The sequence below is a fragment of the Pleurodeles waltl genome, chromosome 4_1 (genome assembly GCF_031143425.1).
Source record: "Pleurodeles waltl isolate 20211129_DDA chromosome 4_1, aPleWal1.hap1.20221129, whole genome shotgun sequence".
In the NCBI taxonomy this organism is placed as follows: Eukaryota; Metazoa; Chordata; class Amphibia; order Caudata; family Salamandridae; genus Pleurodeles; species Pleurodeles waltl.
Genome location: NC_090442.1, coordinates 352319689 through 352343872, shown reverse-complemented (window position 1 = coordinate 352343872; position 24184 = coordinate 352319689). Strand labels below are relative to the sequence as shown.

Genomic DNA, 24184 nt, shown 5'->3' with positions numbered 1-24184 from the left:
CCCTCTTCTCTCTTTGTTAGCAGAATATACAAATCAACACCAACAACAAAGCTAAATAAGGTACTATATAATCAGAATTCAAAATGCTAAATATGCAAATAAAGAATGTTATAATATTGTCACCAAATTTCGTAAACCTAAATGCATGAAAGGAACTCATCACATTACTCAAGAATTCATTGGCAAACTGGAAAATTATTACACAACCAAAGCAGACACGTTGGACTCCTATTTAAAACAAAGGAAATCCACCAGCTCCAACACATTTTCTATAAATCCCCTCCAAAAGTAGTCTAAATTCCTTCAAACAAATATCACAAATGAATTTATGGGTCTGGTCAAAGCAAGCAGGCCTTCCTTCTGCCCTTCTGACCCTTGTCAAGAAAATTCTTTTATCTACCTCTCCTGCCACACCAATAAGAAGAATCACCAATAACTGTTTAACCACAGGAATCTTTCCAGAAAACCCAAAAAAGGCATATACTCCAATTACTACAGACAACAAACCTGGACTCCAACGACCTCCAACATCTACAGATTAATTACAAATGGATCTTTCCTAGGCAAGCATTTGCCCAGATGTTGCAATTCATTGAAGATAACTTCATACTTTCAGACTATCAAACTGGATTCCACCCATGGAGAGGCACGGAATCTGTCCTCATCGCCATCTGGGAAGACCTTAAAAACACAGTAGAATGGAACAGTGTTGCTGCACTACTTCTCCTGGACCTGTCATAAAGGAGACTGCTCTGGACAGGATCACATCCTACCTTTCAAACAGAACAAATGCCATCAACACTCTCCCTTCCTCATCCAAAACATACTTCACAAAAGGATGGTCCCACAAAGCTCTATCATCTCACCCATGCTATTCAACATCAACATGAAGTCATTACCAGCAAAGATTAATACATTTCAGTTCACATGCTACAACTATGCAGATGACACACAAATACTCCTTTTTCTGGAAAGCCCCAAAGACACTTAAAACTCGCAAATCTTCAGTTGCCTCAGAGCCAGTGATCAGTGGATGACATGGAGCCATCTCAAATTGAATGCCTTCAAAATGGAAATACTCACGAGTGGCGATTGGAAAAAGTATGACCTTCTCTGCGTCTGGCCTGACGATCATTGACTACCTCCTAAAGTATTTAAGAAAGTAACTAACCCTGGATATTACCATGGACTCCAAGTTAACAATGAATGCCCAAGTGGACACATTGCAAGATCAAACTTCACCATGCAAACTCTGAAACCCATCTTCCCCTACCTGGGATTTCCACACAAGGTCCAGGCTACTATTTCTCTTGTACTGCCTAAACTTGATTATGCCAATGGCTTCTGCCATGAATCCTCTCTCTCAACAGTGAAAAGACTACACTGGTTCAGAACTCTGTTGCCATATGAGTCCTACATGTAAAGCCACAAGCCCACGATTGGCACCTAGCCTCAAAGCACCAACATACAAGAAAAAGACCACAAGTGATTGATCTTTCTCTGTTCAAGCAGCCAAAATATGGAATTCATTACACTCAAATATAAGATCAAAGGATAACTATCTCATCTTCAGAAAAATACTCAAGAGTTGTCTGTTTCCTACACAACCACTTTACTCAAACACTAATGTACCGCATATCCCTGTGTTTGTAAACATTTATATTTGTATTTGATATATGGATTACTTTTTAGAAATATGTATAACTACTATGGTTTTTAACATATGTAGATATTCTTTAGTACTGCTTAACAAATGTATACATTTCTTACAATTAATATATAAAATATATATATATATATTTTCCTCCAAATGGCCCCCATCAAAGCGCACTCAATTAAGTCGGTGCTCAATGTGAGGGGCGGGACAACCCTGTAAAATATTTGTCCACCAAACGACACGAGGTCAAACATGGCACACACAGGAAACCTTGTGTTTGTTGATTTATTCTTACAAAAGAGATGAATATCCGAAACTACACCAACGCGTTTCAACCACCAAAGGTCTTGATCACGGTGAGTGAGTGGTCCATTAACCACTCCATTTATAGTTTTTCCTAGTTTCTGCCATTATTGGGCATTCTGGGAAATGTAGTTGTAACACATTTTTCCATTATATACAGAACACCCTGTAATAACACCAACAAAAATATTTTTTACATCCCACTTCCCAAATATTCAGACAAAACGTGAATTTAACAAATATTAAAAATATAAAAAATATTCAAACCAAATGGCTATTATTGTTAACTGTTGACCTTTTAGTTTTTCATGCAAGCTCTCATGTTTTTTTAAATACAAAATCTAACATTTTTTTGCGGGGGATTATTATTTTTCTTCTGCCTCCTTTCTTTTCTCTGACCAGCACTTTACCTTCCCTATGATGTCAAACATATTTGTCTCCCAACTTTACCAATGTTTATATATTTATGTCTCTTCCTGAAATAGACATTCTGACACAACTTACAGATGAAAGTAAAGCTCTTCATCCCCATTGATCCCATAAACAACTCGGGGAAGAAACTAATTATCAAAAATTGACAAAGAATCCCATGAACACTTTAGTTTTGGAATTGAATAAAAGGTTGGAAAAGTGGTGTGTAGAAGGTTTGATTAGTAGAGAAGAACTGAACTTTATGAGAAATATGAACGCGTTGGTGTAGTTTGGGATATTCATCTCTTTTGTAAGAATAAATCAACAAACACAAGGTTTCCTGTGTGTGCCGTGTTTGACCTCATGTCGTTTGGTGTATATATTTATATATATATATATATATATATACTCCACAAGAGATGAGAAAGTGCTCATCAAATGGTTGCACCACGTCAAAGTACAGGTCCAAACACGGTGGAAAAAAACACATTTCAACCAATGCAATAAATTAGCTTTATTCGTGATAATCACCACAACGCAGTCTCCCCACAAAAAATGTCTACGCGTTCCAGATTCCGCTTTCTACTGGACATTGGCGGACATCTTTTCCCCAGCAATAAATGCAATCTAAGTCCTTCATTTATTGTAATGACACACTAGTGAAAATAATGTGGCGGCCATCTTAAAACATATATGCTGACATAGGTATACCACACAAACTGTTAACAAAACTGTTTGAGAATCTCTAGAAAATGAGAAAGACAACATTTATATCAGAAGAAAAAGCACTTGAATCACATATATATTGAAGCATAATTAGGTCAGATCATATATGTCAATACATTATTATTAATAGTGGAAATTGTCGAAACCTTAAACTCAGTATAGTCAAAAAGTATCCTAAGTGATCTATCAGTCATAGTTGAAGTGCTTGTGCTTGATTTGTCTACAAAAATAATAATAGTAGAACACACTATTCAATAGCAGCAATATATCAGGCAAATCCCTCAAAGTGTAAATAAGTCATCAATGGATCCTCATTTCACTAAAACATATGGCTAACCACTGGAGTGTCGAAGTGTAGAATGACAGCCATAGTTTGTAAAAATAAATAGTGTAAAAGTGCAACCCTAATGACAAATGAAATAAAAAAAGAAGAGTGAAAGTATATAATAAAAATATATTGTAATATATCTACTAATCCAAACTTTCCAGCAAGTGCATGTATATACACAATTCAAACGAAGTTCATTGAAGACACCATAAATATGTGGTAAAAGATTAACATGCAGGTCTAGAATGGAGGCAGGAGCAAAAGGTAGCCAACACGTGGGGCTCATATCCAGAGGCAGCTCATAGGTGGACAAGTAATTCTGCATCTAAGTTGTGTCCCCACGGGTTCTCTGACCCAAGCAAAAGTATCATTCTTGATTCTGCCCGTCTCAGTTCCAATGTTCGATCACCTGCCTTGGAACTCAATTTGACAGATTTAATTCCATAAAAGACCAACGTACTGCAATCCCCTGCATGTGTCTCCCAAAAGTGTTTGGCCAGAGGATAAGATCGATCCTGATTTTTGATTGCTCTTAAATGTTGTAGAAATCTAACTTTGAGTTTGTAAATGGCGCTGCCTACATATATATATACAAATGATTTAATGCATAACTTCTTTATAGGTCATTGCATTGTTCTTATATAAGTTGTCCGATTAGATGCTTATGGGTATCTGTTTTATTTATCTATCACATTTTGCATATATTAACATAACTATTCTAAATATAAGCGCTTCATTACTGATATATTGAGGAAAACAAAATTGAAAACAAACGAGTTATAAAAGTACACAAATAAATTAGCTTTGAGGACAACATTTGAAAGGCTGAGTATATACAACTTGAAATCTCAATGTATTATATTACTTATACATATATGCCCTTTCCATGTAGCCATATATCTATATATGTATTCCTTTACTCCTATTGTAGAAAAGAGAAAACAAAACTTTCACTGTTTCCAGTGCACCACTCTGTCTCATCCTATACCTATGACAATATCTCCTCTACCTCCACTCTCTCACTCATCCCAACCTGATTTTACCACTATGATCTCTAAAATTACCATTTCTAGACTCTTCCCTCCTTTATCGCTCCTGGCTCACCCCAAACCTCTGTTTACTGCTATGGTCTCCCAAACAACCCTCTCCAAATTCTTCACTCATGTATCCCTGCTTTGACTCATCCCAAACCACATTTTACTACCATGATCTCCCAATTATCACTTTCTAAACTTCCCCCCTCTTCTATCCCTCCATTATCACATTCAAGGCAACTAACAGACACATATGTCTACTGCTCAAATTAACTCATATTTCACTATACTAATTTACCACAGGAGTAGCTTGCTAATCAGTAAAAATTGCGTTGACATCCCTTCAGGGGTAGTAAATGCTTTATAAATACAACTACAATATCTGCCTAAAACTGTATTAGAACTGACAGCCTTAGGGTGGTCTTCCCTCAAACAGTTTGCCTACTTACCTTAATTTTGTGTTGAAATACATTTTTGTTGGCCTTAGAACTCTGTGCATTTTACTACTGCTAACCAGTACTAAAGTGCTTGTGCTCACTCACCTAAACATGTTTTATTTAGCGTACACCTCTTATTTAATATACTTACAAGTCCCTTGTTAAGTATTATTCTATGTACCCAGGGTCTGTAAATTAAATTCTACTAGTGGGCCTGCAGCACTTACTGTGCCACCCACTTAAGCAGCACCTTAAACCATGTCCTAGGCCTGCCATCGCAGCCTGAAAGTGATTTTAAACTGCCAATTGGAATTGACAATATTGCCCTTGCCAGGTCTTAAATACCCTCATTAATTGCATGTAAGTTCCACTAAGGTAGACCCTAGGGCAGGTGCACTGAGTAGCCCACAGGGCAGGTGCACTGAAATTGAAAGTTTGGACATGTACTTTCAAGTTTTACATGTTCAGGTAGTGAAAACCTCCTAAATTATGTTTTCACTCCTGTGACGCCTACCACCCCCTTGGGATAACATTGGATTGTCTTATAAAATTTAATAAGTGCTAAATTTTGATTGGAACCAGGTATGTATTTCATGTTTGGCATTTATGAAATTGTAACAAAAAGCCCCTTTAATGGTAAAGTCGGATTTTGAATCACAATTTTGAAAATGCAACTTTTAGAAAGTTGTCATTTTCCTTCCCTTAGGTATTGGTGCCTACACCCTCTCCTGGGCCAGATGACTGGGTGTAACTGACAGGCTTTGTGAATGTCTCCCAAAAAGTCACACAATAGAGGGATTAGGCGTGCCTGAATGGGCCATCTGCTGGCAGGATGGGGCAGAGCTGAGCACGGCCCCACCTGCAACTGATTAGGCTATGCTGAGCCTTCACATAAGGGTCTTATCACCTCCACATAGTCAATGCAGCTAGCTGAGAGCCAGGAGCCAGTCAGGGAATTCCATGCACTTCAAGGAAACTTTCTAGATGCTTCTACCTTCTAGAGGAAGAGAATCCAGGAGTGAAAACAGACACTCAAACCCATCCTTCAATTCACTCCTGGACCTGCAGAAGGGCTTTCAGAGGACTGCCTACTGTGGTTACGTGTTGTGCACTCTGCAAGCCTGCTTTATTATACCTTAAATTATTGATGTGTTGCCTGGAGCTTCCTTGAAGCTTCAGTAGCCATCCCTGCTGTTTGAGCCCTACACCTAAAGGTGCTGAAGGAGTTGCTGTATATTCCCATCTGCCCGGAAGCACTGGAAGCATCAGAAGAACATAAAATAACTTTGCTCCCTTCTTCCTACAGAAGATTAAGGATATCTATGAAAATTTCCCGTGGGAGGAAGGGGTAGGCTCAGGGCAGCAGATTGAGAAGAAGGAAGGTGACTATGTGCTACATAGCTTTCTCCCCATCTCTGAGGAAGGCTCCTCTGAGCTTCTCAGTAAACTAAAATCTGGCTCCCCACAAGACCCCGCACCTCCTCATATAATCATGCAGGGAAGAGTAGCGTTAATTCTGGTAATAACGGATTTACTAAACAACTCTCTACAAAGCGGGAGGGTACGTGATTCCTGGAATCATGCAGTGGTAAAGCCCCTGCTAAAGAAACCTAACAAACGGAGCCGAATCCAAAAACTATAGGCCAATTTTGCTCCTTCCTCTCATGGCAAAATTGATTGATAAGCATGTAAACACTCAACTATCTGTTTTTTTGGAGGAACATAAGATTTTGCACACAACACAAATGGGTTTTAGACCGGGCCACAGCACTGAATCAGCTATGATTGCGGTCATGGAAGAAGCGAGAAAACGGATGGATCTAGGACAAGCAACAGCAATAATCATGTTAGATTTGAGCGCTGCATTTGATACAGGCAATCATGAATTACTTATTCAAAGAATTGAAAAAAGCGGGATCAAAGGCATGACACTCAAATGGTTGTGCTCGTTTTTACAAAACAGAACTTTTCAAGTCCTGGATCGCTCGGTCTTCTCAGATCAGTATACATTTTTATGTGGAGTTCCACAGGGCTCATCTCTGAGCCCCACTCTTTTTAATATTTATATGACCCCCCTGGCAGAGGTCACAGAACCTTTTGGAGTATCTCTGGTTTCTTATGAGGACGATACACAGCTGGTGGTCTCCTTTTCCTCCAATAAGGAGGTTGATAACTCAGTTTTGACTGCCTGCCTACAAGCGGTAGCTTCCTGGATGACAGATAGCAGGATGCAACTCAATGAAGAAAAGACGGAAATTATGTTTCTGGGAAAATTGGGCAACCCCGCAAAGAACACTGTGCCAGCAATACATTTAGACTATCTACCCCCACCGAAAGCTCAGATTAAAGCTTTGGGAGTTTGGTTGGATCCCAAATCTACCCTAGAATATCAGGCCAAGAGAACATCAGCCACCTGTTTTGGGATACTTAAGTTACTTAGGAAGGTCATTGGCTTGCTTCCGCCATTGGCCAAAAGACTTGCAGTACAAGCCCTGATCCTATCTAGGTTAGATTATGGAAACATTCTTTTCCTGGGATCTCCAGGTTATGTGGTTAACAAATTACAGGTGGTGCAAAATGCCGCAGCCTGGCTGTTATTTAATCTTCCTAGGTCCACATAGGCTGAGAAAGCTCTGACTGAATTGCATTGGCACCCAGTAGTAAAAAGGATACAGTTTAAGGCACTGTGTTTCTTTCACAGAGCTCTTTATAAAGGGGCCCCTCATCATCTAAAATCATTAATCTCATTCTACACACCTACAAGGGTCTTGAGATCGGCCTCTAAAGCCCTGGTAGTGGTTCCCAAAGTAAAGAGAATATCTTGGGGAGGAAGATCCTTGAAGTACCAGCGAGCTAAACTCTGGAACTCTCTGCCTATGAATATTCTTATGATGACCCAGGAGATAGAATTTCGGAAGGCCATTAAAACTTGGCTATTTTAACTGCAAGTTAGTACCTCCCTCTTTACAGAAGCCAAAGGACTCCTCCAGTTTATCTTATCTTTCAGTCTGAACAGCGCTATGAGGCCTCTGGGTAGTTTGCGCTATATAAAAACTAATAACATAACATAACATAACCTCAACCTGTAATCAGAACTGCCAGAGTAAATCCAAGGGCTATTTTGCTGACCTCCTATTCATAGCCACAGAGACACTAAGGCTCCCACCACTGCACCTGAATGCAGCCTCAGTGAGTCCAGAGACCTGAGCCACAGGGACACAAAGGCTCCCACCATGGCACATGAATCCAGCCTCGGTGAGTCATGAGACCCCAAGTGGTGTCCTGCCAGTCTTAGACTCTTGGTTGTTATGCTAATGGTGCCAAGATGGCCAAAATCCAAAGCTAAGGACTTTAAAAAAAATCCTCCAAAACTGCCTACAGAACCAAGAGGGGACAGGGAGCTTACAGCTTGACTATCTGCCTGAGGTGAACTGTTGGTCAGATTGACTTTGCAGCTTCTACAGCTACATTCTTCTCTGCAGCAGCAAATCCTGTTCAGTGGTCCTTTGCCATAGGGGTATCTGAGCTCCTGTTTTTGGTTACAGCCTCCTGCCTCGTCCCACTGGAGTTTTCCTATTTTCACAAATTAAACTAAGGGCCTGATTTAGAGTTTTGGGGAGGGGGTTACTCTGTGACGAATGTGACAGATAGCTCTCCACTGTATTACAATCACATTATAGAATATGGCGCTCTCGTAACATTGTGGAAGGGAAATCTCTTACGCTTGTGACGAGTAACCCGTCCTCCAAAATCTAAATCAGGCGCTCAGTCTCAACACAGAAATCTTCACTGTAGCTTCGACTCAAGGCTCCCCTTCGATGACACACTCTCCTCGGCCACAGTCTGCAGTCTTGTCACACTGAACTTTACTTTCTCAGAACATTTTTCTCAAAATGTCTTAAGTCCGTAGGTAAGTCTTGACTGCACCAAAGGTAAGTGTTGACCGCACCCAATCCACTTCTTGTATCCAACCCATGCTCCATTGCAGTTGGCCATATTTTTCTCATGTGATTAGATGCTTTGATCTTTTCGGTAGTAGTTTTCACAAAAAACCTTAACAATTCATAACTCTGGGTCTAGGTTTTGGATTTTTGCCATTTTCGTTTCAAATATTTTATTCAAATTTACTCTATTTTTCAACATTTGTGATGGATTTTTATTGTGTTGTAACAGAGTGTTTTCACTCTGTTAGTGTTTGTGCGCTGCATAAATAATTTACACATTAGATCTAAGTTGAGTCTGACTGTGTTTTGTGCCAAGCTACCTGGGTTAAGCACAACTAATTTAGTGACTTTTTTAGTTTATCCTTCAAGGGACTGTGGATATTGCTTGACCAGGGCTCACACCTAGTCAACCAACAACCCAATTTCTCACAAACTTGACAACATTTTTATCGATAGGCCAAGGGGACCTATGTAAATGTCCACTTGGCTGTAAAATATGGACAAAAGATTCATGAGCTCGCTTCACACTATAATTTAGCTCTACAAACTCTTGCAGAAACCTGATGGGAGAGAGACCTGGTCCTGACTGATGGGTGATCTCCTACTCCCTTCATAATATGTCTTATGCAAAATGAGGAGAACAAGGCAAGTTTAAGGTGCAAATTCAAGTGAGTATCAGTTTTTATTTCATAGGACTGAAATAACATTGATATTACAACCCTACCCTTCTTAATGGCGGCTGCAGCGCGGCCGCGCGCCAAAGACAGGTCCGTCTGTACCCGTCCATGCCTGGAACGTGCCCAGCACCAGGAACCCTGGATCTCCCGTAAACCACACCCTGGACTGCCTCCATTACGACTCCAAGACCCTCCTCTGCCTCTACACCGGATGTCTCAACAACTACTGCACCATCTCCCCCAAGGACACCCATGGACCTTTCACATGCAGGAACTGCATCTTCAGCGCCAACCTCAACAAACCGAAGGTACTCTCCGCACACAAAGATACCAACAACCTCCACAACCCCATTAACTGCCTGCTCCTGAATATATGCTCCCTCCACAAACATGCCCCAAACTCTGGGACCTGATCAACACCACCTGACCGGACATCGCCTTTTTCACAGAGACCTAGACCAACCCCACCCTGGGTCCAGACATCACCATCGCCTTTCCCGATGGTTACAGCATCCTAAGGAGGGACCGACCCTCCCACCAGGGTGGAGGACTTGCCATCATACTCAAGTCCCCACTACGTGTCAAGGCCACCCAAGAAGAACACTGCAGCACCATGGAACACCTGCATTTCCTAGTCCACTCCAACCACAACTCCTCCATCCGTGGCACCCTGGTGTACAGGCCATGCGGCCCCCACCCAACTTTCATAGACAACGTTGTAGACATCGCTACGCCCCAGGCCCTGGCATCAGTCGACTACCTTCTCCTCGATGACCCGAACTTCCACTTCGAGGACCGCACTGACCCAAACACCAACGCTCTACTCAACAATTTCGCCACCCTCGGCCTCAGGCAGCTAGTCTCCACACCCACACACATCGCAGGACACACACTGGACCCAATTTTCACCTGAAGTTACCAGATCACCACCAAGACTATCTCCACCCCAGACTGGACAGACCGCCACTGCATACACTTCACAATCACCACACCCGCACCTCTAGGACCCCGCACAGGAAATGGAACGAAATCACCAATGAGCAACTCAACTCATCACTCACCAAATAATTTCCTCCTGCCTCTGACTATGCCAACACAGCTGCGTGCAAACTCAATGCATGGGTCACCAAATGTGCCGATACGCTAGCCCCTCTCTGGCTGACATCAGCCAAATGCACACCTAAGAAAGCCAGCTGGTTCACCACCGAACTCCAAAAATCAAAGGGTACCCTCAGATGTTTAGAGAAAAAATGGAGGAACAGCCAATCCAGCGAAGACCTCGCCTCATTCAGAGCCACAACCGCCGCCCACCAACAAAAGATCAAGAACGCAAGGAAGGACACACTCTTGGAGTGCATCAACTCCTCTGCACACAACTTGAAGGGACTCTTCTAAGCTATCAACGAGTTCACAGATCCCCCCTCCGAAGCCACCAACATCCCCCCGTCACAGGACATCTGCAACAAACTCACCTCCTTTTTCCACCAAAAGATCCAGGACATCTACCACAGCTTCCTCCCAGAAAATCCTGGCAACGGAACTTGTGACTGATCCACACCCCAGAACCAGCCCAGGCCATCCATGACTGGTCCACGCTCACCACAGAGGAAACAGTCAACATCATGAACAGCACCCACTCCAGAGCCCCCTCGGACCCCTGCCAACACCACATATATATATCAGCACCAGCGCATCCATCGCCTCCAAGCTTCGTAACACAATCAACTGCTTCATCAGCATGGTCACCTTCCCTGAGGACTGGAAACATGCCAAAATAAGCCCTCTCCTGAAGAAACCTTCAGTCAACCCATCAGAACTACAGAACCTACGGCCCATCTCTCAATTACCCTACCCCGCCAAAGTACTAGAGAAAGCAATCAACGCTCAACTACGGAATTTCATCGAGGCCAACAACTCCCTGGACAGCTCCCAGTCTGGTTTCCGCAGCAATCGCAGCACAGGGTCAGCACTCCTGGCAGCCACCAATGACATCAATTACTCCTAGACCATGGACGAACTGCAGCACTCATGCAGCACTCATGCTCCTCGACCTCTCATGAGCTTTCGATACATTCTCCCACAGGACTGCTCACTAGACTCCACGACACAGGAATCAGTGGAAGAGCCCTGGAATGGATCCACTCCTTCCTCTCCAGGAGGACACAGAGGGTCAGACCCCCGCCCTACAATTTCAGACCCACAGGAGTCAACTGCGGAGTCCCAAGGATCCTCACTGAGTCCCACACCGTTCAACGTATACATGGCCCCTCTTGGTGCCATTGTCAGATGCCACGGTATGAACATTGTGTCATATGATGATGAAACACAATTCATCATTTCCCTTACCGAAGACCCTGACACGGCCAAAAGGAACTTTCACGCAGGAATGGAAGCCATTGCCACCTGGATGAGAGAAAGCTGCCTCAAGCTCAACTCCAACAAGACAGAGCTCATAATCTTCGGAAACAACACATCAGCTTGGGATGACTCATGGTGGCCCACATGCCTCAGCGCCCCTCTGTACCGACCGAGCACGCCCTTAACTTTAGGAATCATTCACGACTATTCCCTATCCATGACCCACCAGGTAAACTCTGTCAGCTCCTCATCCTGGCACACACTCTGCAAACTTCGGAAGATCTTCAGATGGATCCCAGCCGACTGTTGCAGGACAGTTATCCATGCCTTAGTCACGAGCAAGCTCGACTACGGCAACGCTCTCTACGCCAGCACCTCACGTAGGAACATCAAAAAACTTCAGCTCATCCAGAATGCCGCTGCCAGACTCATTCCGGACCTCCCTCGCCGAGAACACATCTCCCAACACCTGAGGACCCTCTACTGGCTACCAGTTGATAAGCGAATCACCTTCAAGCTTCTTACCCACAAGTACAAGGCCATACACAATGCAGGACCAGCCTACCTGAACCACCGCGTCTCCTTCCACACCCCCGCCAGATCCCTCTGCTCTGCCCAGATGGCCCTGGCCACTGTCCCTCGCATCCGCAAAACCACCACCGGAGGACGATCTTTCACCTACACTGCAGCAAAGAGCTGGAACAACCTCCCCCTTCACCTCAGACAAAGTATGTCACTCACCATCTTCAGGAAGAACCTCAAGACATGGCTCTTCGGATGAGGCCCATCCTCTTCCCCCCATCCCCTTGAGACTTTCACAGGTTTGTAGCTGCGCTTTACAAATATTGATTGATTGAACTAATTTTATCTCCCAGGCAGCTTGAATATGTTGTGATTATTCACTGAGCCCCTTACAGTGATATGGAAGTTCAAAATCTATATAATGTGTATCTAGCATCTTTGAAGCCAGCTCATCATAATCTCACAATAATGGAGACTTTAATCAAACATGTTTGAATTAGGCATGCTCCAACTAATTCAATGTAAAGCTCAAGGCCCTACATTAGATTTACTTTCATGGATAAAACAGTGATTTATTTTCATCTACATCTCCTGTCCTCCCTTGGATTTGGTCAGATCATTTCATTCAAAGACATTCCCCGACAAAACAGTGTCCTTGTGCTTTGGCAAAGAGACATATTTGAAAATTATTAAGTGTTGGGGTCTTGGGTTGGCAGTCAGGTTACCCCCTGTGCATGCAAGGACATTCACTCTAGTCAGGTTAAAGGAGAATCACCCTCAGCTAACCCCACTCACCCCCTTGGTAGCTTGGCAGGAGCAGGCAGGCTTAACTTCAGAGTCTAGGTGTAAAGTATTTATACCAACACACACAGTAAATCAGTGAAAACACTACAAAATGACACAACATAGTTTTAGAAAAATAGGAAATATTTATCTAAACAAAATAAGACCAAAACAACACAAATCTAACATACACAAGTCAAGTTATACATTTTAAAAGCAAAAGAGCCTTAAATCCTTGAGAAAACATTAATAACACTGTTAGCATTGTAAGGTACCTGGGTAGTATCAAAATAACACGCACGGGCGAGTGTGCAACGGAAAAGGCTAGCGATCCGTCGATTTCTCAACCGCAAGCGAGACCGTGCATTGTTCTCCTCTTCCGGTCGGGTCGGCGTGTGTCATTTTTCCTCTCCACAGGAGAGCGATGCGTCAGTCCGAGGAAAAGACTCGGGTCCGGGCAGGCTTTGCGCCGTTTTTCCACGCTCAGCGAAGTTTGCGTTGAAAATCCTGCTGCCCGGTAGCAGCAAAACTGCGCTATGTGGGTTGCGACGTTATCAGCCTCCGTCAGCGGGTGTTGCGCGTCATTTCTCCAGCTGCGTGCGTCCATCTTCCAGCTGTGATGCAGGTGGAGCATTGATTTCTGCCACAAAGCCGGAGTCGCATCATTTCACAGCCACGTCTCGGAAGGTGAGCCGATAATTTTCAATCTTGGTCTGCCAGCTTCACCTGTCAATGCCCCAGGAACTAGATAGGTACCACTTGGCAGGGCAGGAGTCTCATCAGAGAGTCCAGGTCCAGGCAGGAGAAGTCTTTGATGGCCCTGAGACTTCAACAACAGGAGGCAAGCTGAGGGCAAGCCCTTGGAGATTTCTTCACAAGCAGGAATGCAGAAAAAAGTCCAGTCTTTGTCCCCTTGCACAGGCAGAAGCAGCAACTGCAGGATAGCTCCACAAAGCACATTCACAGGCAGGGCAGCACTTCTCCTCAGCTCCTCTCCAGGCAGAGGTTCCTCTTGATGTCCAGAAGTGATCTAAAGTCTGTGGTTTTGTGTGCTCTTCTTATACCCATTTTGGCCTCTGAAGTAGGCTTAGTTTCTTGTTTGTGAAATCCTGCCTTGCCCAGGCCACGCCCCAGGCACACACCAGGGGGTTGGAGAATGCATGGTGTGAGTGCAGGCACAGCCCTTTCAGGTGTAAGTGATCACTCCTCTCCTCCCTCCTAGCACAGATGGCTCATCAGGATATGCAGGCTCCACACCAGCTCCCTTTGTGTCACTGTCTAGAGAGAGGTGCAAACAGCCCAACTGTCAAACAGACCCAGAAAGGGAATCCACAAACAGGCAGAGTCACAGAATGGTTAAAGCAAGAAAATGTCCACTTTCTAACAGTGACTTTTCATCTGCCATGTGGTGTACCCCAGGGCTCGGCGTTGAGTCCAACGCTTTTTAATGTCTATGTGGCCCCCCTGGCAAGACTTATCTGATCATATGGTTTTATCCCATCCTCTTATGCTGATGACACTCAACTTATCATTCCAGTGTCTAAGAGCAATTGGGAGGAAGTGGCAGATCAGTTTAATAGTTGTATGCAGGATATTAATCGGTGGATGAGACAGAATTGGCTTAAGCTTAATACAAACAAGAAGGAGATTGTCTTGTATGGCTGCAGTAAGAAACTGTGGAGTACGCGATGGTGGCCGGATGAATGTGGGCAATTACCGGTCCCATGCGGGGCTACTAGAAATTTAGGAGTGATCTTTGATGACTCATTAAGTTTTAAACCTCAGGTTAGTGCTTTAGTCAAATCTAGCTATTGGACCCTGAAAATCCTGAGAAAAATCTTACAGTTCCTGAAGCAGGAGGAAAGAGTCATGGTTATGTTAGCATTGATCATGTCCAGATTTGATTACTGCAACTCTCTGTTGTTGGATATGGATGAGAGCTCTTTGAGAAAATTGCAACTAATTCAGAATAATGCAGCTCGTATGATTTTGGCACTTCCACGCTTAGCATCGGCTTCCCATAGCCTAAAGTGTCTTCACTGGATAAGGAAAAAGTCCAACATTAAGTATAAAAGGTTATCAGGAGTACTCAACCATTTGCTTGGTTTATTTCACTGATACAGTTACAAGACGCATCACAGTTGATTTTCTCTGGAATACACTTGCTTGTTCCCAGACTATGTTGAGAGTTATTCCTGACGGGTGTCATGAAGTTTCATTCATGGAAAATCTCACCCAAGCCAGACTCATAAAATGGGAAAGGATTTGGAGGCACGGCTGTTATTCACAAAAGACAGGCTCTTTTCAGGAGTGTAAGGTGTCATAAAAATCTATAGCAAAGGAGAAAAGAGCTTAGTGTATTAATCACCGTGTCTCAGCCTCCTTTATTACCACAAGGCTTGGACATTAATATTGAACTTTTTTACTCTGGCATGAACAACAGGGCAGTTCCTGCCTCTCAAAACATGTGCTACGGAAATTGCTGATTTTTTTAACAAAAAATCTTAAAAACTCATTCAGAACATTTTGAGGAAGTGGCTACGTTAACAAATCCTAGTCCAGACCCACTATAGCAGTTATTAAATTCCCTTTTTCCTAAATCTCCCAAATAACAATATGAAACATGCAGGAAAACTGTGCTGAATTCTAAAATATCTGGTACCCCTTTAGACTGCTATCCTTCAACACTTTTCCAGGAAATTGTATTGTTTCACATCACCACCCCTTTTGTGACCGATGGCAGTAATCTGTCTCTTGATTTCACCATTGTGTTAAAATCAAAGTTATTATGATGTGTCAAATTGTATTCAAACAATGATACATTAAATCTGCGTGTTCAATTCAAAAGCATTTATTGATCCTTTACATTGAAATTGTTTCAGAAATACATGGTTTTCTCAAAGTGGGTTCTCGATTCTCTTGGATTCTCTTTTCTCTGGGGTAAACTGGTCCATCCCCCAATTGACTACCCACTGACTAATAATTTAATCTGGGCATTTTGGAGGAAGGGAGAATTGGACCTTGGCTACTTGTTTTTGATCTTCTGGAGATTAGTTCACATGCTTTAGAAGAAGAACTCAAACTCTTCTTCAATCTATTCTTTTATCAAAGCTTGAATATGTATACTAACTGTTGACTGGTCATTCCTCAGTACATCTTTCACCCCTGAAAGTAGTATATCGTGCTGCAGCTCACTTCATTACAGGAACCAAAAGGTGGTATCATATTTCTACTGTACTCTTAACACTTTGGTGGTTTCCCATGCACACCTGCACACTCTTATTAGTTATAAACACCTCCATCACCGTCATGAAGCCTCAGAACAAAAACACGCATTTGCAATCGTGGCAATGCATATGTACAGCAGCAGCCACTGCAAATCTCAAGGGAAGAGTGGGTGAGGGTGTGGAAAATTTACATTTTTTTTTTTTTAAACGAGTGCTAACCTTTAATTTGGAACATAAAGAAATATCAAGTTTTGTCTTAAAATCCTCCTTAATGGTAAAGTCGAATTTTCAGTGACATTTCTGAAAACGCCACTTTTATTAAGTTGTTTCATAAATGCACGTGAACCAAAGGATATATAGGGACCATAGGCAATATATTGCTCCAAAGAACAGAGGCCCCTTACTTATTAAATCCTGAACAATACCCTGGGGACAATCAACTTATAAACATTTTTAAATTTATTGGACAAAAATCATCAATTGGGGGTAGCAGCCCCAGGGGCCACACTACAACACATCTGAAATAAATATACAGGCAAAAGGCAAGTGAAACAAACTTCCACTGTTACTATGACACTACTGCTCCTATAAACAATTAAATATAATCACTAGGGTTAGTGTGTTAAGGTCAACAACATTAAGATCCACCTAACATAGTGGGATCATCATCAGGACAAAACAATGCATGCCTAGTAACAAATGTGCATACATCAATATACAAACATGTGAGAAACATTTCTAATGTATTAATGTAAGAATGCTGGCTGAGAAATGTTTCCTAAAGTGAGTAGACTAAGGATAATTGACAATGAGACCGGACAGGTCACTCCCCGCAATGACGATAAAGGATTAAGGGCCTGATTCTAACTTTGGAGGACGGTGTTAAACCGTCCCAAAAGTGGCGGATATACCACCTACCGTATTACGAGTTCCATAGGATATAATGGACTCGTAATACGGTAGGTGGTATATCCGCCACTTTTGGGACGGTTTAACACCGTCCTCCAAAGTTAGAATCAGGCCCTAAATGTTTAAAACATGTTGGGCTATTTACTTTTATTTTACAATAATTGCTGAATATTAACAGATTTTGCATTGACATTGGTATATTTGAAAACCGAAGCTGTGCAGCTCGGTAGCAATGGATTTATATAATTTAGTGACTTTTGTGGTTCACCCTGACAAAGATTGTGGTTGCTGCTTAAGAAGGGTTTTTACTACCCTCAATCAATAACCTAATTTCTTACAGATGCAGAGATGTTATCTATGAAAGTGATTTACGTAAGTGGACGATAATGTGAAAGCAGATTTATTGAGCCACAAGTTTCCATCATAACTAATTACCATATAACCTTTGGAGTTTTAGAAAGTATGTAGGAGATTTTGGTTTCCACACTTGAATCAATTTGCTGGATTTCAAGAGGGGGTTGAGAGTTTATCTCAAGACATCACCTAAATTTGAAAAATACAATTTTCTTGTTGGGACATCACGTGTCTCAGGCCCAGGGAGTAAGGCTTCCTCAATGACACTTAGTAGGTGGATCAGCTCTACTATTTCCTTGGTGTTTTCAATCACTAACTGTTCTCTTGAGAAGACCTTTTAAGGGAGGTTAGGGAGAAGTCCGACTGCAGTACGGACAGCAGAGATCAATGGGACACCACTGTAAGAAACCTGGAGAACAGCAACCTAGGCTATTCCTAATACCTATGGTCAACATTACAGACTACAGGACGTTGAGCCTCATGAAAAGAGTTTTGGAAGTGGGGTTCTAAATTCAGCTCTCGTATATATTAATCATGAAGGTTTATTAAACACTGGGTGCTGAAGTTAAGCTGGGACGAGAACACAGGAAGTAGAAGTAATGTTTAGGTTTACTTACAGGTAAACTGCATTAATCTTAGTTCTGGCATGCTTGTACCAGTTAATATGACTGGCTCACACTCCCATCCTCTGGACCTAATTTTGTTTGGTATGATGGAAGTATCCTGGGTAAACCTAGCAGCATATGGTGCATGGTTGGAATGGGCTGGCCCTAGTTTACAGAATTTCCTGGTTTGTTTTTCCTGTCTGAGGGTGGTATTAACCTCACGCTTAATAGCTGGTACAGGCAGGGGTGACAACCACCCTACTGCGAGGGATTCCCCCAGCCTTCCAAACATAAAGGGGGCTCGAGGGTATGCGTATTGCAATGGGCCCCTCACCATTCCTTGCAGTGTGGGTCCCCTAGAGTTTCATTATGCTACTGTGCAAAGGGATGCCAGGATTACATGTAAAGTTACTGGGAAGTATTCAATGATATTTGTGCTTTTAAAACTTTCAGACATAGGCCCTCATTAAGAACATGGCGGTCTGGACCGCCACACCAGCGGTGGTGGTCATTGCCAACAGCATGGCAGTCCAGACCACCATATTCTGAACGTGGCTTAACCACCACAGTGGAAACGCCACCACCGCCAGGCTCCCGCCAAAAGGCAGCCTGGCGGTGTTTCAGATCCACCAGGGCAGCGTCGCTAGCAGTGCTGCCCTCTGGATAATGAGTTGCATTCCGCCAGCCTTTCTTGGGGAATGAGTGACTCAGGAGCCCCCATGCACAGCTCCGTCACGCATTTCAATGCCTGTAATTTGGGCACTGAAATACGCAACGGATGTTGCTGCACCCGCTGCACTGCCACTTTGGTGCCTGCTCCATTTGTAGCCGGCATCAATGTTCAGGCCCTGTTTGCAGCTGAGCCACCAGACAAAAACACTGTTTCCGCTCGCCGGCCCAACGAGTAGATCATTATGTGGCCGGTGGGGGGTTCTTCATGCTGGCAGTCTTCTGTCGACCGTCAGCGCAGATCTTAGCAGAGTAACCTGCTGAGATCATACCGAGGGCTATAATTATTTGTATGAGGTACATGGAGCTAGGTAGACCCTGCATCGATGTATGTTTTATTTCAACGTGCATACAAGTCTAAGGAGCCTAATCACAAAGCCATTTTGGAGTAAAAGTATTCCTCTTATGTGCTCTAACATTCCATTGGGAATTTGTCGCAAAATACCTAAAAGGAGTATTGAGGGACTATTAACATCAAAAAAAGGCAACTAGAAAGGAGTGCACCCTCTCCTCATTTTTACTTATAGGGAGCTGGACGTTTTGGGGCCATTCACTAATGCAAGCAGGAGGACTCATCTAGAATTACTTCCCCTACTCCGAAATGCTTTTGTGAATCTGCCTCCTAGTGTCTAACGATGTAACTCATGTTATATATCTTACGTCCTTCTGAATTTACAAATGTATGAAACATATAGCTGATTACTGTTCCTTGCTGAAATAGCAAGTTGATACCTTTTAATTTATAATCACACAGACCAACCAGATAACAGAAAAGCATAGGGGTTGTTTGGTTTGGCACATTTAGGATATAAAGCTTTTCACTTCACGAGTGATTCCTCTATTTTTTTGTTGGTAGACAAATGCCAGTTGCAAACCAAAAGGTGCTTCATTTTACCAAAGCTAAAAAAAAAAACTCGATATTATTTATTTAAAATATGACAATTTAAATATTTCCCCTCCTTTGCTTTTCCCTCCTCACTGTACATCCCATGTGATATTTTTCCATGAGTCTCGTTTCTTTCAAAAGAATAGTTTCAATTAATTTTTGATAGATAAACTCGTATTTCAACTGAACTCCTGTGTGATGTGTTTAATAACATCGATCATGCTTTTTTCTAGGAATCGTTACTCTAGAACATTCCTTGTTTGCCTGAGACATCAAAATACAATGGCAGAAGTGCAAGGAAATCGTCGTCTGGGGAGCAACGGGGCTTTTCATTAAAGATCTTTACTGCTCTCTCAATTGTTCTGCTTTCCTTTCTTGTATTAGCTTCAATCTATCTCTTACATCGACAGGAATAAAACGTTTTAATGACCGGCTGCTTTATACGTACCTGAACGAGCTGTGGAAGACATTCTAATAAGTCTTCGTCTGACAGGCTGCCAATTTCCTGGACAGCAGTCTCACGGACATCTTGATCTGAGAAACTAGTTCAAAGAGAAGCAATTAGATATTTGGAAAATGTTCGTTCTGATGATACAGCGCAATACATCTCGAATTACAGATTTTCCAATACTTAAAATATAGACTCGTAACTCAACAAAAGTAATGCTGAAGAGTTTAAAAACGTAACTGTCACACAGCAATACTAGCAGACAAATGTACGAATTATGAAATATGAAACTGTTGTAAATAGTGCCAGTATATTTATTTGTTTTTTATTTGTCAGCTTTTACTGATACTCGTCGGATATTCTAAGGAATGGCAAAAATAAACTTTTCTCCCCATCTCCCACGACTATATGGCAAAGTCAAAGTTTCCCTAACGAGAGGGTTTATTTTATCTTGGAAGAATCCATCAGGAAACTAGAGAAAAGTGTCTCTTAATATGATATCACTAAGAAATTACGGTGAAAGCTCTAAGTTAACGCTTTGGTGTAATGTAAGATATATTTTGTACGTCGCCAAGGAACTCACAGTTAGCACTGACGATCATTGATTATATCACTCACCTGCCAGAACCTTCTGCCCCACTACCTTCGCAAGAATATAACAATATCACTTAGAGCCCTGATTTGCCTACACTATCCGAAAGTGGGAGAGCTCATTCGAATTCATTGGAATTACTCGGTCCCCTTGAAACATCTAAACAAGCAGTGGCAAAGCCAATAGTTCTGGTCTTATCTAGCGGACGAAAATAAATATTGCAAGCGTGAACCACAAAAATAAAAAGAGAAAAAAATCAAACATTTTTTTTCAAAGATACAAAACCATTGTATATAATTTTAATAGATAAGTGCTGGTAGCTCCTAATAGCAAAGTGTACATATCACAGGTATAGAAACATATTTTAGCTTTCACAAGAGAGTGCAATTCTTATGAATGCAAAGAACAACTGCTAGTGGTTTAAACCGCAACCTGAAGACATAGTTTAAATAGAGCTTAAAAAAGCATGAGGAATTTAAAGATAACAACCTGGCAATGTAAAGTATTGGCCCATTGGCCTTACACAAATTGCCCCTCTTCTTAAGATGATATTTAAACGTGACTAGGCAAAATGCTGTCACTCACAGTGCATGAGAGCCCATTGATAAAGAGGGCTGACATTCGCCCGTGCTGTATGCTGTAGTGGGTGCAAGCAAAATGTGAATGTCTTTTGAACAGACCAATGAATGAAGAGGGCTAACCCAAACTCCCTTACTGTATGTTCGCAATATATTTTGTATCTAACATTTTCTATCACACGAGGTGTACAAGATAAAGCTGTCCACTGCAGATACCTAAAAACATGCAACAGTTTCCAGGACAGCAGTCTCAAAGACATGTTGGTCTGACAATCTTGCATAAAGGGTTGCAGTTGAAAGGAACACTGGAAACTGAAAGACACCAATACTTAAAAATGCAAATACATTTCAAAGAGATGCAGGCTCACATGAAACAATGGACATCATAAACAACTTTAAAGAGAACATCTCTGGGTAAATTAAACAGATTATTTCAAAGTGGGATGGGAAAGCGAATGCATGCAATAGTGGCATAGATTAGCGGACACATCTGCGTCAGGAACCAGGGCCATAGCTCTAATGTGAACTTCGAGCCACAATTGCACATAAGTCTTAACATCCCTGAACCTTGAACCATTATCTAATACCCAGGTAATCCCTGAACATGCTGGGCACTGCTGGAGCCTGAAATTTCAGCCTGCACAATCTTGGAGATTCTCCAGCCTGGATCTGTGCAGCATGGGTATTTAGGGTACTCAAAAAGAGTCCAGCAAGCCTGTGGGCGAAACTGGCTTGGTAGCTATGTGTCCTGCTGGGGTTGTGCCTGAATTGGGGTGTTGACTGAGTATTCAAGATCAGGGTCCACAGAATGGCTTGCATTGCATGCTGTAAGCAAATGTGGAGGCAGACTGAATGCTGGTGCTTACTCTGATGGTCTGCCCAGATGGGATGTGAGGCACACTGTGGAGAAGATAACGGTCCACTGGTGAGGTGAGCAGGGCCTAGTTCCAGAAGCAGTCATTAAAGGAATAGTGTCTCTCATTGATGAATACCGAAAAGTATGAATGTTTGTGACAATCTTTTGCTGCTGAATACAAGTCTAATGCCTTAGACCCTGGCTCGCACTCCGTGGTATACCTACTGTGTGAAACTATTGTTATTTCATCTGGCACATATGAACAGATTGCTGAATTCAGCCACTTCCATGTGCGCTTCCTGGGTCCAATGAGATCATTGGTTTCACATGCCAGGGCAAAATCATCCTGCTGTGGTGTTAGGACTACCTCACAGAGCCACAGGGTCCCATACTACAAGACCCAGGGAGTGGTGGCCTGAATAACCCTTGGTTAAACTTTTCAGAATTTAAAGTATAATTTACTGGTATTGTTAGAAATTGGGTCTCTAGTTGGCAGAGGTATACACCCTTGTCTAACTAGGGATCACAATCCTAGTCAGGGCAAGTCACATCACTACCCTAATTATTCTGTGCTCACCCTCTGGCAGCTTGGCACAGAGCAGGTAGGCTTAACTTAGAATGCAATGTGTAAAGTATTTGTGCAATTCTTCATACAGTAAACAGTGAATACACCATAAAAATACAGCACACAGGTTTAGAAACATAGATAATATTTATCTGAATAAAATAATGTCTTAGCGATGAAAATCCAATGTACACAAGCAAAGTTATTAATTTTTCAAGATTAAATCCCACTAAAGAGCTTAGAAACAAAATAGCTCCAACTGGGACTATCATTGCATCGTTGACAGACTAATTCCCAATAATCGAAACACCACAGGAGCAGATCATGGAGTCACACAGACCCCCAGGTATAGTATCTTTTGAAAACGAAGAAGCAAAGATGTCGCACAGAGTCGGGGAGATGAGGCGTTGCTGAGGCCAGAGCAGGATATGTTTCTTATGGGGTACAGGGAAATGAATCAGGGGAAGGTGAGGCATTGGTTCCATCTAGTTGCAGGGGGAGCTGGTGTGGCTTCAATGGTGATGCGTCAGTTCCTTGTGACCCAGCAGGGTTGATGGCTCTCGGTGGTCAAGACGTGATGTGTCAAATTTGCAGTATCGCGATTACACTGTGTGATGTCAGGAGTGTTGCAGCAGCATCATTGGACTTGCGTTGCAGGCGGCTGTTGTTGTGTTCATCAATGTCTACGGAGTGGAAGCAGGCTGCAGCGTCAATGCTGGCATCGCTGAAGTCGTTCCTGTTGTAGATTAAACCGGAAAACTAGCTCAAAGCTAGTAGGTGAAGTCTTGGCTATCCCTGAGACTTCAAAACGGGAGGCAAGCTCAATCCAAGCTCTTGGAAAGCACTTTTGGGGAAGGCAGAGTCCTTCCAGTAAAGGTCAGAGGCCAGCAGGGCAGCAGAGCAACAGGAGGGCACAGTCTTTCTCAGCAAAGCAGTACAGATGAGTCCTTTGGGCACCCAGACAGCTCCTCTGACAGAGTGCAGATGTAGATGCAGAAGTGTCTGATTTGGTGGGGCCAGAGACCCAGTTCATATACTAAAAAATGCCTTTGAAGTGGGGAGACTTCAAAGACTGGTTTTGAAGTGCACAAGTTCCCCTTTCAGCCTAGTCCTGTCTGCCAGGATCACTGTGGGGGGGTTTCAGTCTTTTGTGTGAAGGCAGGTCACTGGCATTTGAAATGTAAGAGAGAACCCCTCCACTCTTCATGCCTAGGAAGACCCATTCAGTATGCAGATGAATGCAGATGTGACTGAG

The 24184-nt window shown here is 42.7% G+C and overlaps 1 protein-coding gene across 2 annotated transcripts in view; it reads right to left on the bottom strand.

The window, feature by feature from the left end:
• The window catches only part of PIK3C2G (phosphatidylinositol-4-phosphate 3-kinase catalytic subunit type 2 gamma), a 2001768-nt gene that overhangs the window by 768437 nt on the left and 1209147 nt on the right, over window positions 1–24184 (bottom strand). For both annotated transcript variants that reach the window (XM_069228485.1, XM_069228486.1), the window contains exon 17: window positions 20339–20432. In XM_069228485.1, coding sequence (XP_069084586.1) covers window positions 20339–20432 — 94 coding nt within the window. The remainder of the gene's footprint in view (window positions 1–20338; window positions 20433–24184) is intronic.